The sequence below is a fragment of the Rhinatrema bivittatum genome, chromosome 2 (assembly GCF_901001135.1).
Source record: "Rhinatrema bivittatum chromosome 2, aRhiBiv1.1, whole genome shotgun sequence".
Taxonomy (NCBI): Eukaryota; Metazoa; Chordata; class Amphibia; order Gymnophiona; family Rhinatrematidae; genus Rhinatrema; species Rhinatrema bivittatum.
In genome coordinates, this window is record NC_042616.1 from 726,182,965 (window position 1) to 726,200,470 (window position 17,506).

The window sequence follows — 17,506 nt, forward strand, 5'->3', positions numbered from 1 at the left end:
TGCTCTAAGGGAAAAGCCGACAGTCGCTCAGCAGCACATGGTTCAGACGGAGGTATCTTCAAAAGATACTAATAATGCATTAGAATTAGGGCATCCCGAAAATGAAGTTCCAATTATAAGAAAAGTAGTCCAAGTGCCTGTAACTAAAAACTCACCTGAGCTAAAAAATTCTAACTTATCCCTATCAATTAAAAAGCAGAATGAAAATACAAACAAAAATCAAACTTTGAAATGTTTGTATGCTAATGCCAGAAGTCTAAGAAGTAAGATGGGAGAATTAGAATGTATAGCAGTAAATGATGACATAGACTTAAATTGGTATCTCAGAGACATGATGGACGGAGGACAACCAATGGGACAGTGCTATGCCGGGGTACAAATTATATTGCAATGACAGAAAGGAGCACCCGGGAGGCGGGTTAGCGCTTTATGTCTGGGATGGCATAGAGTCCAACAGGATAAACATCCTGCATGAGACTAAATGCACAATTGAATCTTTATGGGTGGAAATCCCTTGTGTGTTGGGGAAGACTATAGTGACCAGGATACTACTGTCCACCTGGTCAAGATGGTGAGACGGACAGTGAAACTGTTGTTAATCTGTCGTAGATCTGTTGCTGGATACTCCTGTTGGAGGAGTTAGCAATCTGTAATGAACTAGCTCCCGTGGCGGGAGGAGTTAGCAATCTGTAGTGAATACGTCTCCTGTGAAGGAGGAGTTAGCAAAATGTTACCAGCGGAGTGCTTGGAGAGGCACTCAGCTGTAAAGGAATGTAGAAAGGTGGATCCTTGGGCCAATGGCAGAAGACTGCGCCCCCAGGAGGATATCCTGAGAGGGACCACCGGCTAAGGCTGGAGTATGGAGACAGACACAGATAATGCTTTTATTAGACAGGTTAGTAGAACCACCAGAGGTGGCAGTAGTGAGCTGATATGCCCGGCAGGGCTGAAGTCCCTCAGGTACTGGAACCACGATCCTAGGGTTGCTGAGCTGTAGAGAAACTATAAGCAGTGAGTAGATAGGGTATGCTGTATTCATAGTCAGAACTAGATGACAAAACTCATATAAGGTCTTGAGGAGGCTCATTAGCTGGAAAGGTTCAGGCCCTCGAAGAGCGAGTACCTGGTTCCAGGGAAAGCTCTGAGAGAGCAAAGGTAACTCACAATTGTCTGTATCTACGATAGCTTCCAGGTAGTAGAGAATCTTCAGAGTGTTCAGGAACATGGGCCCTCGAGGAGCGAGTACCGGTTCCTATCAGCAATCTGAAATAAAGAAAAGAGAGCGAGGCCCCCGAGGAGTGGGTACCCCTGGTAAGTCCGAGGAGGCAGAGTAGCTTGGACGAATCCGAAGAGAGTCCGTGTCCTTGTCCTTGCTAACTCAATTCGTTAGCGAATACTGAGACCTTTTACATTAGAAGCGGATGTCACCTCGGGGGACGCCCCCGCGGTTCGCGCCCTTGCTGGTACATCAATGGGAGCGCACGCCCTGCGTCATCAGGCAACATCTAATATCACGTCATAGATACAAACCAAGGACTTCAAATATTCAGCCATTAATCATGCCATTTTTACATAGCATTTAATTTATTTGTATACCGTTCAACCGTTTATTCTTTCCTATCTCTTCCTTCTTATCCAAGTTCTGCTACCCTTGTTATTTGTAACTGCTCCTTCGATCACCACAGTTCTAGTTGATGTATTTAATGCACTCCCGTTTCATGTAAACCAGCAAGATATGTGCTCATGATTGCCGGTATATAAAAACCTTAAATAAATAAATAAATAAATAAATAAACATGGTGGATCCGCAACGTCGTGCCATCCCGGACGATGGAGGGACGGCAAGAAGACGCCGCAGCAGCTAACAGTCCATCAGGCCCGGAGGGAGTCGCCACAGAGGTAAAGATGGCGGAGTGAGGGCGTCGAGCAGCGACTGACGCAACAGAAATGCTAAGAGAAATTAGAGAAGCTAACCAAATTGGTAGTGTGGTAATAATGGGAGATTTCAATTACCCCAATATTGACTGGGTAAATGTATCATCGGGACATGCTAGAGAGAAAAAGTTCCTGGATGGAATAAATGACAGCTTTATGGAGCAATTGGTTCAGGAACAGACAAGAGAGGGAGCAATTTTAGATCTAATTCTCAGTGGAGCAAAGGACTTGATGAGAGAGGTAACTGTGGTGGGTCCGCTTGGCAATAGTGATCATAATATGATCAAATTTGATTTAATGACTGGAAGAGGGACAGTAAGCAAATCCACGACTCTCGTGCTAAACTTTCAAAAGGGAAACTTTGATAAAATGAGAAAAATAATTAGAAAAAACTCAAAGGAGCAGCTACAAAGGTACAAAGTGTGCAAGAGGCATGGTGGTCATTGTAAAAAAATACCATCCTTGAAGCACAGTCCAGATGTATTCCACACATTAAGAAAGGTGGAAAGAAGACTAAGAGCCAAGAGAAACAGATAAGTATGAAAAAAGAAAAAAGTGTGAAACTTGCTGGGCAGACTGGATGGGCCGTTTGGTCTTCTTCTGCCGTCATTTCTATGTTTATATGTTAAGGCAAAACGATTACCGGCATGGTTAAAAGGGGAGGTGAAAGAAGCTATTTTAGCCAAAAGATCTTCAAATTGGAAGAAGGATCCAACTGAAGAAAATAGGATAATGCATAAGCGTTGGCAAGTTAAATGTAAGACATTGATAAGACAGGCTAAGAGAGAATTTGAAAAAAAGTTGGCCGTAGAGGCAAAAACTCACAGAAAAAACTTTTTAAAATAATTCCGAAGCAGCCTGTGAGGGAGTCAGTTGGACTGTTAGATGATCGAGGGGTTAAAGGGGCACTTAGAGAAGATAAGGCCATTGCGGAAAGATTAAATGATTTCTTTGCTTCTGTGTTTACTGAAGAGGATGTTGGGGGTTACCTGTACCGGAGAAGGTTTTCATGGGTAATGATTCAGTTGGACTGAATCAACTCATGGTGAACCTAGAAGATGTGGTAGGCCAGTTTGACAAACTGAAGAGTAGTAAATCACCTGGACAGGATGGTATACACCCCAGGGTTCTGAAGGAACTAAAAATAATGAAATTTCAGACCTATTAGTAAAAATGTGTAACCTATCATTAAAATCATCCTTGCACCTGAAGACTGGAGGGTGGCTAATGTAACCCCAATATTTAAAAAGGGCTCCAGGGGTGATCTGGGAAACTAAAGACCAGTTAGCCTGACTTCAGTGCCAGGAAAAATAATGGAAAGTGTTTTAATATCAAAATCACAGAACATATAGAAAGACATGGTTTCATGGAAAAAAGTCAGCATGGCTTTACCCAAGGCAAGTCTTGCCTCACAAATCTGCTTCACTTTTTTGAAGGAGTTAATAAACATGTAGATAAAGGTATACCGGTAGATGTAGTGTATTTGGATTTTCAGAAGGTGTTTGACAAAGTTCCATGAAAGGCGATGTCCTTTCATGGATTACAAACTGGCTAAAAGACAGGAAACAGAGAATAGGATTAAATGGACAATTTTCTCAATGGAAGGGAGTGGACAGCGGATCTGTATTGGGACCCTCACTTTTCAATATATTTATAAATGATCTGGAAAGAAATACGACGAGCGAGGTAATCAAAATTGCAGATGATACAAAATTGTTCAGAGTACTTAAATCACAAGCAGATTGTGATAAATTGCAGGAAGACCTTGTGAGACTGGAAAATTGGGCATCCAAATAAATGGCAGATGAAATTTAATGTGGATAAGTGCAAGGTGATGCATATAGGGAAAAATAACCCATGCTATAATTACACAATGTTGGGCTCCATATTAGGAGCTACCACCCAAGAAAGAGATCTAAGCGTCATACTGGATAACACATTGAAATCGTCGGTTCAGTGTGCTGTGGCAGTCAAAAAAGCAAACAGAATGTTAGGCATTATTAGAAAGAGAATGGTGAATAAAACGGAAAATGTCATAATTCCTCAGTATCGCTCCATGGTGAGACCGCACCTTGAATACTGTGTACAATTCTGGTTAATGCATCTCAAAAAAGATATAGTTGTGATGGAGAAGGTACAGAGAAGGGCAACCAAAATGATAAAGGGAATGGAACAGTTCCTCTATGAGGAAAGACTAAAGAGGTTAGGACTTTTCAGCTTGGAGAAGAGACGGCTGAGGGGGGATATGATAGAGGTCTTTAAAATCATGAGAGGTCTAGAATGGGTAAATATGAATCAGTTATTTACTCTTTCGGATAATAGAAAGACTAGGGGGCCCTCCATGAAGTTAGCATGTGGCACATTTAAAACTAATCGGAGAAAGTTCTTTTTTACTCAACGCACAATTAAACTCTGGAATTTGTTGCCAGAGGATGTGGTTAGTGCAGTTAGTGCAGCTGGGTTTAAAAAAAGGATTGGATAAGTTCTTGGAGGAGAAGTCCATTACCTGCTATTAATTAAGTTGACTTAGGGGCGGATTTTAAAAGGCCTGCGCGTGCCGGCGCGCCTATTTTGCATAGGCCGCCGGCGCGCGTAAGTCCCGGGGCGTTCCCGAAATGACGCGGTGTTTCGGGGGCAGGCCCGGGGGCGTGGTGCCAGCCCGGGGGCGTGGTCGAGGCCTCCAGACCAGCCCCCGGGACTGGAGGACGGAGTGGGGCTGCCGGCCGGCGTGCGCAGAGTTACGTCTGCTTTCAGCAGGCGAAATTTTGCCGACAAAGGTGGGGGGGGGTTTAGATAGGGCTGGGGGGGTGGGTTAGGTAGGGGAAGGGAGGGGAAGGTGGGGGGAGGGCGGAGAGAACAGGCAGTGCGCGCTGGGCTCGGCGCGCGCAGGTTGCACAAACGTGCACCCCATTGCACACGTCGACCCCGGAAAGACCAGCAGCTGATTTAAACAAGCCTCAAAGCTTACCCGTAGAACCATACATGCAGAGTTTCACCATCTACGACCCAGAACCAACAAGAGAGGTTGGGGCCGAGAACTGCGCTTGAAGAAGGCAGAAGGACCTGTGCCAAAACCAGAGGCATCTATCCTGAGCCCACTGAACTACCATCCCCCACTGACAAACCTGTTAGGGGAGGTCCAACTTATGCAACCCTTCTGGATTTTTTTTGTCCCACACCAGGTTGGGAAGAACCAGGTTTAGTAAAGTCAGATGAAAGCAATACCTCCCAAGCCTCCAGGCAATGCTGGCTCAATTATATGGACCGTCCAGCTGAGTTGCCTGAACAGGACAAGCAGTACAGAGGGTAAGGCGCTTAGGATTCTTAGTCATAAGCACTATCAATGTACCAGAATGCTGAATAAGCATCTGAAAATTGTGTGCCCAGCTTAAGCTGCCAAAAAAATAAAATCTAGGCGTCAAACTCAGGTGTCACAATTATCTTGGATGTCCTAAAATTCAGATGTCAGATTTATCTTGGGCGTCCATTTAGCATATATGCTGCCGATGCGAGCACCAAGCACCCAAAATATAGGTATCCAAAAATTCTGGCGCTCCATCCCGAAAAGCGATGGACACTGAGGCTGCACTGCTTGGGCTCAGATATAAGCATAAACAAAATCAAGCACACAGATGGATGCTCCCAACCACCAGGACAAACAACAAAAAGTTCAACTAGGCATCCAATGAAGCTCGCTACTGAACTCACATCTGGATGCACTCGCACAATCTGACGGAACTGAAGAGGGCAGCCCAATGTGCAGGGAAAAAGTGTACAAACGCCACCGCAGCCTACCACCTCCTGGTGAACAAGGAGCCTGTGAGTGGAGCCTAGGCCAAAGGGCCGCTCAATCGCCAGCTGCCTGTGTTCCCCAACTCCCACAGAGGCGGGAACGCACGTATGATCGGTGCGCCAAGCATGGAGACCGGAGGAAGGAGGAAACCCTACAGAAAACCTTCCTTCTCAGAGTTTTTTTTTCAGTTTTAAGCTTTACCTGAGCTCAGCCCATCCCAGATGAGTACAAAGATGGTCTCCCGCTGTGTGTGTGTGTGGGGGGCATCTTCTGTCTCTGCTGTGCTCAGCTTCCTGCACCTGCTGCCTTTCAGCTGTTTAAGCAGTTAAGTCCACGCCGACTGAAAAGTCAGCCACCAAACCAAGGCACTCATCTGAGGGACCATGGAAATCACCTCAGAAATTCTCAACTGGGGAAGAGACCAAGTGGTATCACCACAGGATAGCAGGGCAATTAAATGTCCTTCTTTTTCTCCTTCTAAAACTTGACGTAATCCCCAGTAGGGAGATGCACATGCACCATCTGCTGGAGACGGAGAATTCTGGCGGGCTGATGTCAATGCAGGGGTATATATACTGTGATGTCAGCTTTGCTCCATCTCCATCTGCTGGTAGAAGTGCATAACCCATTGGTTCAAGATTCATCTATCTGGACACTAAGAGAGTAAGTATTATTATTATTATATATAGTAGTCTTCAATAATGGACAAGGATGCATTTCAACAATAAAACCCAACACAGAGGCCATGTACCAATCTAAGACAAGTGCTTCCACCATCTTGGTGCTGTATGTCTACTTCTGGATACAATCATAAATCTATTTGCTTTCCTTACTTTTTTGATAGACCTTCTATATACACATGCAAAATAAAGTATGTAAAAACCTGTTATTTGGAATTTTTAACCTGCTGGCAAATGATGCCAAGCAGGGGTATCTAAACAGATATCAGCATTGTTGAAAAGAAAAAATGTAAGAGTGTAGTTCTTACAAGAAAAGTGCATTTGAATGTTTCAAATTTAATATGTACTTTTTTGGATTTACCGGAATTAAATAAATATTGCATTTCAGTTCTTTCAATACTATATGATCACTAAAATCAAGTTTTTAAAAGATGATCTCTCACTTTTAGGGGCAATGAATTAGTTTAGTTTTGGTTGGGTCACAGCTTTGATAGCTGTTCATGAGTCACACCACTTAGAGGCCCATGAACCCACTGCTAAGCAATGCAAACTGAAAAAATGATTTTCAGGGTGATATGGGCAGGAGAAGGGGAGATTCTTGTGCCCCTTTTAAACCAGCCTCCAGGAAGACACATGTTCAGATAGGGGCGGATTTTAAGAGCCCTGCTCGCCCAAATCCGCCCAAAACCGGGCGGATTTAGGCGAGCAGGGCCCTGCGCGCCGGTGAGCCTATTTTACATAGGCCTACCGGCGCGCGCAGAGCCCCGGGACTCGCGTAAGTCCCGGGGTTTTCGGAGGGGGCGTGTCAGGGGCGGGGCCGAGCGCCGCGCCGTTTTCGGGGCGTGTCGCCAGCGTTTTGGGGGCGGGCCCGGGGGCGTGGCCGCGCACTCCATACCCGCCCCCAGGTCGCATCCCGGCACGCTAGGGGCCCACTGGCGCGCGGGGATTTACGTCTCCCTCCGGGAGGCGTAAATCCCCCGACAAAGGTAAGGGGGGGGTTAGGTAGAGGAAGGGAGGGGAAGGTGAGGGGAGGGCGTTAGAGGATTCCCTCCAAGGCCGCTCCGATTTCGGAGTGGCCTTGGAGGGAACGGGGGTAGGCTGCACGGCTCGGCGCGCGCCGGCTATACGTAATCGATAGCCTTGCGTGCGCCGATCCAGGATTTTAGTGGATACGCGCGTAGTCGCGCGTATCTACTAAAATCCCACGTACTTTTGCTTGCGCCTGATGCGCCAGCAAAAGTACACGAACGCGCCGTGTTTGAAAATCTACCCCATATTGTGGGTTGGGACAGCAAGTGTCTACCTGCCCAGAAAAAAAATAAACCAGAAGACAAATCCATTTTGCTCACCAGCCTCAGCAGCTGACATCAGGTGCTCTGTCGCACAGAGGCTTTCTGATCTCCCTTCCTTCCTATAGCCTTTGATAGCATTATAACTGCAAGACAAAAAGCACACAAAAATTGGGATTATATAAAAATTCACAATAATACACTTCCATGATAATGAATTTATTTTTAGCCTTATCAAAAACGTAACATTCCCAGCAATACTTTGGCTTGATCACAGTAGAACCGGACGATTATCAGAGGCCATGCTATTCCAACGTTCTTCTGCCATTCAGACCACGAAATCTTCTCTTGTCCCACAGTCAGCACAGATTGCAAGAAAGCACTGCAGTATTTTTGTTAATCCAAATCTGAAGGATATTCATGTACAATAATATAAACATACATATAACCACTGTATTCACAGAAAACATCATGACCAGGAAGAAAAGTATCTCAGAACTGATGTATACAGTACATTTGATTAAATTGCCTTCTCAATGTTTATTTTAAAAATGTATAACCCACAGTTCTACAAATATATTCAAGGCAGTTCACAATAAAATAGACATGCATAATTCCAAAAGATAAAAGGAAGATATCACAAAAGCAAAATTTAAAATAAACATTATTACATTTCTTACATTCAAAGATGTAAAGCTCTCTCTTGATTTAGTATTGCTGAACCAAATGTGAAAGTCAATTTTCCAAAAGGTTTAGGAAAAGTTTTAATACAAGTCCTTGTTTGCAGTAGCTCGGGAAGGTAAAGTGCTCCAGATAGTTACATAAACATAAGAAATGTCATACTGGGTCAGACCAATATCCTGTTTCCAACTGTGGCCAATCCAAGTCACAAGTACCCAAATATTAGATAGATCACAAGCTACTATTGCTTATTACTGTATTTTTCGCTCCGTAAGACGCACTTTTTTCCCCAAAAGTGGGGGGAAAATGTCTGTGCGTCTTATGGAGCGAATATAAAAAAAAATTAAAAATCTAACAAAACCCCCGCCCCCTCCTGACCCCCCCAGACCTTCCAAATTAATTTACTATAACCCCCCACCCTCCTCCTGACCCCCCCAAGACCTGCCAAAAGTCCATTGTGGTCCAGCGGGGGTCCAGGATGGGATGGGGGTTTTTTTTTTGGGGGGGGGGGGTTCCCACAGAATTAGAAAGACAAATTTTTCTGATCTGGGGAATGGACCAAAATGGCCCTCCCCAGAGCCGAAAAGAAAATGGGGAGAAAAAAAATGTTATGCTCTCCCCTAATTTGCTCCATAAGATGCACAGACGCCCGGGGACAGAGCCGGTTTAGGTGCGTCTTATGGTCAGGTGCGTCTTATGGAGCGAAAAATACGGTAATTACTGTAATAGCAGTTTATGGATTTAACCTCTAGGAACGCATCCAAACCTTTCTAAACCCAGTTACACTAACTGCTGTAACCACATCCTCTGAAAATGAATTCCAGAACTTAACTATGCGCTGAATGAAAAATAAATTTCTTTGATTTGTTTTAAATGAGCTACTTGCTAACTTCATGGAGTCCCCCTGGTCGGATCTAGTTGATGGAAATTTCTAATATATTCAGCTGTTGCAGGTCCTGTCTTGCTTTAAGTAACTTTATTAAGTCTGTAGACCTTTTGTATGTCTTGTGAATATACTCCAGTATTTTAATTTGAGCTTCCAAATTAAATCTAAAAGTATTATTTTCTTTTTTCTTAGTAGCTGGCCCTCGCAAACAAATGACCTGTTAAGACAGCCTTAAGACCTTCCCACAAGGAAGCCACCGAGATAACACCATCATTATTAAATTCCACGTATTCTTTGATTACCCCATGCAAATGTTTACAATAGTCTATATCTTGCAATAAAATTTCATTAAATTGCCAGTAACAGTTCCCTGTGTCATCTTGCTGTAGGAGTATGTCACAAACAATAAGTGCATGATCGGACCCAAGTTATGGAGTCTACGTGAGCGGAAGTAACTTTGGAAACCAATAATTTGTCTATTAGGAACATGTCACTTCTGGAGTACGAGTCATGTAGTTTGGAATAGAAAGTGTAATCCCTCTCATTAGTATGTAAAAATATCCAAATATCAATTGTCCCTACTTTACTCATTAAATCCCTCAAACCTGAATGCTAATAAGCAGAAGTAACTCTTTTTCCTGCTGAAGTGTCAACATATGGATTTAGCACTATAATAAAATAATCCCCTGTGATAAATCAGAGTTTATCTTGGAGTTCTTGAAAAAATTTAAAATGAGCTACACTGGGACCATACACATTCACGAAAATATATTTCCCACTGGGAGTAGACATCTGTAAAATTAAATTTCTTCCATCTGCATCTTGATGGAGGATATGTAATTCAGCACAGATATTATTAGTGATAAATATGCCCACACCACTATATTTCTTTTTTATAGAATTAAGCACATTGGAGAAATTACTTACATGATAATTTCGTTTTCCTTAGTGTAGACAGATGGACTCAGGACCAATGGGTATAGTGTACTCCTGATAGCAGCTGGAGATGGATCAGATTTCAATCTGACGTCAGCCCTAGTACATATACCCCTGCAGGAAGTGCAGCTCTTCAGTATTCTCCTTGAAAAGCATTGTGGATATATGTATGACTGAATAATTTGAATAACTTGATTAACTTTATAACTTGGTTAACTTAATTTGAACCGGTTGAACTGGTTATAGCTGGAGACCGCCAGTGCGCTCAACCGAGAAACATCGACACCGGGTAGGATGGGTGTCCTAGCTGAAGGAAAGCATGGCTTACCCGTGAATCACTCGCTCTCGGGGATGTCACCCGAGAATTCCATGAGTAACGGCAGCCGTGGGTGGGATGCTGAGTCCATCTGTCTACACTAAGGAAAATGAAATTATCAAGTAAGTAATTTCTCCATTTCCTAGCGTGTAGCAGATGGACTCAGGACCAATGGGATGTATAAAAGCTACTCCCGAACCGGGTGGGAGGCTGCCCGAGACCCACTTAGAACTGCCCTTGCAAATGCTGTGTCCTCCTGAGCCTGAACATCCAGGCGGTAAAACCTGGAGAAGGTGTGGATGGAGGACCATGTCGCCGCCCTGCAGATCTCGGCGGGTGACAGCATCTTGGTTTCCGCCCAGGACACTGCCTGGGCTCTAGTAGAATGGGCCTTGAATTGTAAAGGCGGTGGCTTGCCTGCTTCTACGTAGGCCACCTTGATGACTTCTTTGATCCAGCGGGCTATGGTTGCTCGCGAGGCTGCTTCCCCTTGCTTCTTCCCGCTTTGAAGGACAAATAGATGGTCCGTCTTTCATACAGATTCAGACCTTTCCAGGTATCAGACTAGGAGTCTGCCGATGTTGAGATGGCGTAGACTTTGAGCCTCTTCTGAATTCTTATGCTCATCCGGCGATGGTAGCGAGATGGTTTGGTTGAGATTGAAGTGAGACACCACTTTGGGGAGGAATGACGGAACCGTGCGTAACTGGATGGTTCCCGGGGTGAGTCTGAGGAACGGCACCCGGCAGCACAGTGCTTGTAGCTCGGATATACGACGGGCTGAACAAACTGCCAGCAGGAAGGCTGTCTTCAATGTTAATAGTCGGAGAGACAGGCCACGGAGAAGTATGAAGGAGGTTCCTGCTAGGAAATCTAGGACCAGGTTGAGGTTCCAAAGAGGCACCGGCCACTTTAGGGGTGGTCAGATCTGCTTGACTCCTTTCAGAAAGCGGGAGACATCCGGGTGAGAAGCTATGCTGCCGCTCTCTTGGTTCCGTAGCATGACAATGCAGCCACCTGTACCTTGATGGAGTTGAGAGACAATCCCTTCTGTAGGCCGTTCTGCAGGAATTCCAAAATTGCAGGAATTTTGACTGAGTGTGGTATGATGTCGCGATCCTCGCACCAGGCTTCGAATACTCTCCAAATCCTTATGTATGTTAGGGATGTAGAGAACTTGCGTGCTCGGAGTAGGGTATCAATTACTGCCCTCGAGAATCTGCTCTTCCTCAGGCGAGTCCTCTCAATGGCCAGACCGTAAGAGAGAATCGAGCTAGATCCTCGTGGAGGATTGGTCCCTGTTGGAGCAGGTCTCTGTGTGGAGGTAGCGGAAGGGGGCTCCCTGTCAGCAGTCTTCGCATGTCTGCGTACCATGGTCTTCTTGGCCAGTCCGGGGCAACTAGAAGCACTGGTCCCCTGTGGTGTTCTATCTTGTGGATGACTGCGCCCAATAGGGGCCATGGCGGGAAGGCGTATAACAGAGTCTCCTGTGGCCAGGTCTGTACCAGGTTATTGATTCCCTGGGACTGGGGTTCCTGACTGCAGCTGAAGAAACTGGGCACTTGGGCGTTGGACCAGTTTGCCAGTTCACCAAGTTTACTATCAATTGGAATGCTGTGGTCGACAGCCTCCATTATCCTGGGTCTAGACTTTCTCTGCTGAGGTAATCCGCAGCGACGTTGTCTTTCCCAGCGATGTGGACAGCTGAGATCTCTTGAAGATGATTCGCTTTCGCCCATGACATTAGGAGGTCTATTTCCAGAGACACCTGTTGGCTTCTGGATCCTCCCTGATGGTTGATGTAGGCCACTGATGTGGTGTTGTCCAACATTACTCTGACCGATTTGTCTCGGAGTCTGTGACCGAACAGTAGGCGGGCCTCTAGGTGATTGATGTTCCACCCCGACTCTTCTTTGTTCTATTGCCCTTGGGCGGTTAGCTCCTGGCAGTGTGCTCCCCATCCTCGTAGGCTGGCGTCCGTGGTGAGCAGGATCCAGCATGGTGAGGATAGTCTCGTCCCTGGCTCAGATGGTCTTGTAGCCACCATCGTAGCTGGGTCCGGTCTTTGTTCGGGAGCTGAAGGCATATGGTGTAGTTCTGGGACAGTGGATTCCATCGTGATAGTAGTGAGCGCTGTAGGGGTTTCATATAAGCTCTTTCCCATTGCACTACTTCCAGTGTGGATGCCATGAGGCCGAGGACCTGTAGGTAGTCCCATGCTGTGGGTCGAAGCTCACTCAACAGGGTTTGCAACTGGGACATCAATTTCGATGATCTTGTCTTGTTTGGTGTCGAACCGGACTCCCGAGTATTCTAAAGATTGGGAGGGCTGCAGGCAGCTCTTGTTTGTGTTGACCACCCACCCGAGGCTCTCCAGTAGAGTTTTGACTCTGTTGGTTGCCTGGTGGCTCTCCAATGGGGATTTCGCCCTGATCAGCCAATCGTCTAGGTAAGGGTGTACGCGGATTCCTTCCTTCCTTCCTTAGTGTTGCTGCCACCACCACTATGATCTTGGTGAACGTCCGGGGTGCTGTGGCTAACCCGAATGGTAGTGCCTGGAACTGATAGTGATGGTCTAGGATCGTGAAGCGTAGAAAACGCTGATGCTCTTGATGGATCGTAGTTCCTTACATCCCTGGATCTGTCGGAACTCTCCAGGTTGTATCGCCCTTATTACCAAGCGTAGGGTTTACATGCAGAAGCGAGGAATCTTCAGATGACGGTTGACCGACTTGAGGTCCAGGATGGGCCTGAACGTTCCTTCTTTCTTGGAAACGATAAAACAGATGGAATAATGTCCAGTATTTACTTGTTGCGGAAGCACCGGTGTTACAGCCTCTAAGGCTAGTAATCTGATCAGTGTAGCTTCCAGTGCCATCCTCTTGGAAGGGTCGTGGCAGGGGGATTCCACAAACCTGTCCGGAGGGAGGTGGTGGAAATCCAGATAATATCCTTCTCGAATGATTGCTAGGACCCACTTGTCCGAAGCTTTCTCGACCCATTTGTGGTAGAATAGGGCAAGCCTGCCCCCTATGGCTTCCTCCTTTGCATGGGTCGGCTGATTTTCATTGTGGAATGTGGCTGGGGCCTGGGCCCGAGCTGGCTCCCCTTTTTTTGTGCTTGTTCCGAAAGGACTGGCTCCGGCCTGCGTGGCGGGTCGCTTGATATGTGCTTCTATATGGGTTGAAGCGTTGTGATCCTCTGCTCCTGGAAGTTCGGGGGAAGGGTCACTGGTTTCTCTTATTCCTGTCCTCCGGTAGCCGCGGCAGTGGAGACTAACCCCATTTGTTGGCTAGTTTCTCTAGTTCGCTTCCGAACAGGAGAGTTCACTTGAAGGGCATCCTTGAGTCTCATTTTGGAAGATGCGTCGGCCGACCAGTTTCGGAGCTAGAGTTGTCTTCTGGCTGCCATGGCGAATGACACTCCTCTAGCTGCGATACGCACCAGATCCGAAGCGGCATCCGCGAGGTATGATACTGCTGGTCCAGGGCTTCCCCAGGAGTGTTGTTCCTGGTCTGTGATAAGCAGGCACGTGTCACCACGGCACAGCAGGCCATGATCTGTAGAGACATAGGGGACACGTCAAAGGACTGTTTGAGGACAGATTCCAGACATCTGTCTTGAGCATCCTTGAGTGCTGCTCCTCCCTCCACCGGGATAGTAGTGAGCTTCGAAACCGTGCAGACTATGGCATTCACTCTTGGACATGCCAGGAGCTCTTTGGCGGCTGGGTCCAGAGGGTACATGGCTGCCAGAGCCCGTCTCCCCTTTGAACGTAGTTTCAGGGGCATCCCATTCCAGGTCAGTGAGTCGCTGAAGGGCTTGTAATAGTGGGAAATGACGGGAGGTCTGACAGAGTCCCTCTAGTAGGGGGTTCATCTTAGGTTCCCCCGAGGCACTTGTGCCCGGGATAGCAAGCTCTTTTAAGCTGTGTGTGACCAGGTCTGGAAGCTCGTCCTTGGTGAAGAAGCGTCTCATGGTTCGGTGGGGCTCTGTCCCCGGAGGGAGTTCCCCTTTCTCCAGGGGTTCTGAATTCTCATCCGAGTTGTCCGTGTCCCTGAAGCTGGGGCTTCTGGGTGGTGGGATTACTTCCCTGGGCATAGAGGGTCCCGGGATGTTGAGGTCCTCTGGTGGAGCTTGTGGCCGTATTATAGGAGGCCCCGGTTGCATGTGGACGAAGGTATGCAGACCTTTGAAGAATTCCACCCACGAAATAGATGCTGGGTCTAGACTAACGGGTGCCGTGTCCCTGGAGAGCCCCGTTTGGGGGGGGTCCTGCTGTGCAATGCTAGGTCCGGCACACTGTTCGAGAGGCTGGAACCCGGTACCGGCTGGGGAGGGCGATGAGTTGGATCCCCTATGGCCTCCTCGCACTGTATACACAGGGCCATGGCTTCCTCATGCTGTGCAGCTCTAATATGGCATGCTGGGCAAAGGCCCTGAGCCTTGAGTTTCTTTTCCGGTGGTGCCATGGTTTGTGCACGTAAGATACAGTTGTGCGCTCCGGTGCGTAGAAGTTGTGCGCGTAGGTTTGGTGCGTGCTGTTGTGCGCACAGATCGAAGTTATGCGCCCGGCACAGTAAGCGCGTGGCTATGCGCATAGATTGTGCGCACGGTACTTGGGCTCACGATGTTGTGCGCACAAGGTATTTGTGCACATGGCTCGCCTCTGTGCGCACGGATCGGAATGGCGGACAGATCAAAATGGTGACTGCGACTTCGCGGACAATATGGCGACCACCTAGGGGGGTCTCCACGTGGGAGGACCCTCGGATCTGACCGGGTCTAGCCCTGCTAGGGCAGATCAACCCAGTGGCACTGGTCCTGGCCGGTGACCTGTGCGACTCCTCGAGCTTTGAAGACCGGAAACTTTTAAATAGATTTCTACCTTACCTTGTCTCGGCGCTTCCCGGTCTCATTCTGGGCGGTCAAGGTTGCACTCGCTGCCTCTCAGCCTCACCCGATGTCGGGGCTAGTTCCCCACCGAGGGTCGGCCGCCGGACCGAGGCTCAACTCTGAGGGATCGCGGAAATCATCTCGGGAATTCTCAACTGGGGGAGGGACCCAATGGGTGTCACCGCAGGAGAGCGGGGCTCGTCTGTAGAGGTAAGATTTCTTCTTATTTTGGTTTTCGTTGGTAAAATTACTCTAACGCTGTGCGAGTGTGCATTGAGTCCCTAACTGCTATGGAAACGGAAAATACTGAAGAGCTGTACTTCCTGCAGGGGTATATGTACTAGGGCTGACGTCAGATTGAAATCTGATTCGTCTCCAACTGCTATCAGGAGTACACTATACCCATTGGTCCTAAGTCCATCTGCTACACGCTAGGAAACAGCTTTTAAACGCACTGCTTCTTTGAACAACATGCTCCTTTTATAATGAGAATTTAGCCATTTGGCATTAATTGAGACAAATCTAATATTTGTCATGAGATTAAGATAACTAAAATTAAGAATTACCCTTTGCATTGAAAACTTCAGGTACCCATATTTGTCTCGGGAAGGCAAAGCAGAACAGAAAAACTTGGAGGGGAAGTGACGTCACCCGATGCAACTAGATGTGTGAGCTTGTAGCTCCTGCCTTGCCCCCTCGTTAAAAGCTACTAAACGGCGTTATTCCGGTTCCCAAGCACCGCGTGGCAGAGTGAACTCCAGTGGGATGACGGTGCAGAGGAAAACTGTAGATTTAAAAGTATTTTCCTATGATGCGCCCGGATTGCATTTAGCGGCCCTGCGAGCTCAGGCGGACCCGGACGAACACAAAATGTCCGACGCCGTGGTCGACTCCCACGTGGAGAAGCCGGTATCCCCTGGAGCGGATCGCAGCCCCACGACAGCGGATTTCCAACTCTGGTTTCAGGAGATCCAAAAAGACATTCAATCTCTGCGGTCCGATATGCAAGGAGCACTTACTGATTTTAAAACGGAGCTCTTGGAGCTTGGAAGATGCGTGGAAGACACGGAGGGTCTGATGGAGGACCAAGGTGCGGATATCTCCTCTCTTAAATCTGATATGGCTGAGCTACAGAAGCATAATGAGGACCTCGCCCTCAAATTGGAAGATTTGGAAAATCGCTCACGGAGGTCTAATATCCGCTTCCGTGGCATTCCCGAAACTGAGGGGTTTGAAGATGCCGGCCTTGTGGTGTGCAAGATTTGCAAAGCTATACTAAATGCTCGGGAGGCAGAGGACTCCCTCTCTGATGCCGATGTTGTCCTGGATAGGGAACATTGCTCTTTGGGGGCTCCCAGGAAAAATGTCCCTCGTGACATTATCACCTGCGTCCACAGTTATGCCCTCAAGGAAAAGATTATGCAACAGGCTCGTAAAGTGGGAAATATCTCCTGGGAGGGGCATGATATTGCCCTATATAGCGATTTATCTCCTACCACTTTAAAGAAGCGACGAGACCTGCAGGCGGTGACCTCCTTCTTGCGTCGGGAGAACATCCGTTACCGTTGGTTATTCCCCTGCGGATTGTCATTCACTATTACTGCTATTCACTATTACTGCTAGTGGATTGTCATTCCGTATTACTGCTATTCATTGCAATGCTACGACTGTGAAGACTATAATGCTACGGACTTGACAAAAGACAGCTGTAAATATTTGTACATAATTTAGAAATGCTCACGTTTCTCCCTCCCCTGCGTCCAATATACCTCTACCTTGTTCTTCTCCCTCCCCGTCACCCTACCACTTTTATTACTATAAGTTTTTTGTAAAGCCTGTTGCTGAATTTTGCTGTTTCAATGTAAACCGATGAGCGGTATATAAAAACCACTAATAAATAAATAATAAATATTAGTGGGACCACTTCTCGCATAATATCTGAGGCTGAGGCTTGCCCACTTTTAGAACCGCTAGGATTTGTGAGCTCACCCTCATCCGCTGCAGGGCGTCTGACCGGAGCATCTGTGGATAAACCCAAGTGGCAGCAGATGGGTAAGCGAGGCTCCAGGTTGAAGCGTTGGTCGGTGGATGCCA

At 47.1% G+C, this 17,506-nt stretch overlaps 1 protein-coding gene across 1 annotated transcript in view; it reads right to left on the reverse strand.

Moving 5' to 3' along the window:
- SLC25A32 (solute carrier family 25 member 32) overlaps positions 1-17,506 on the reverse strand; it is a 98,944-nt gene that overhangs the window by 50,455 nt on the left and 30,983 nt on the right. Inside the window, exon 3 of the mRNA XM_029591857.1 lies at positions 7,758-7,843. Coding sequence (XP_029447717.1) covers positions 7,758-7,843 — 86 coding nt within the window. The remainder of the gene's footprint in view (positions 1-7,757; positions 7,844-17,506) is intronic.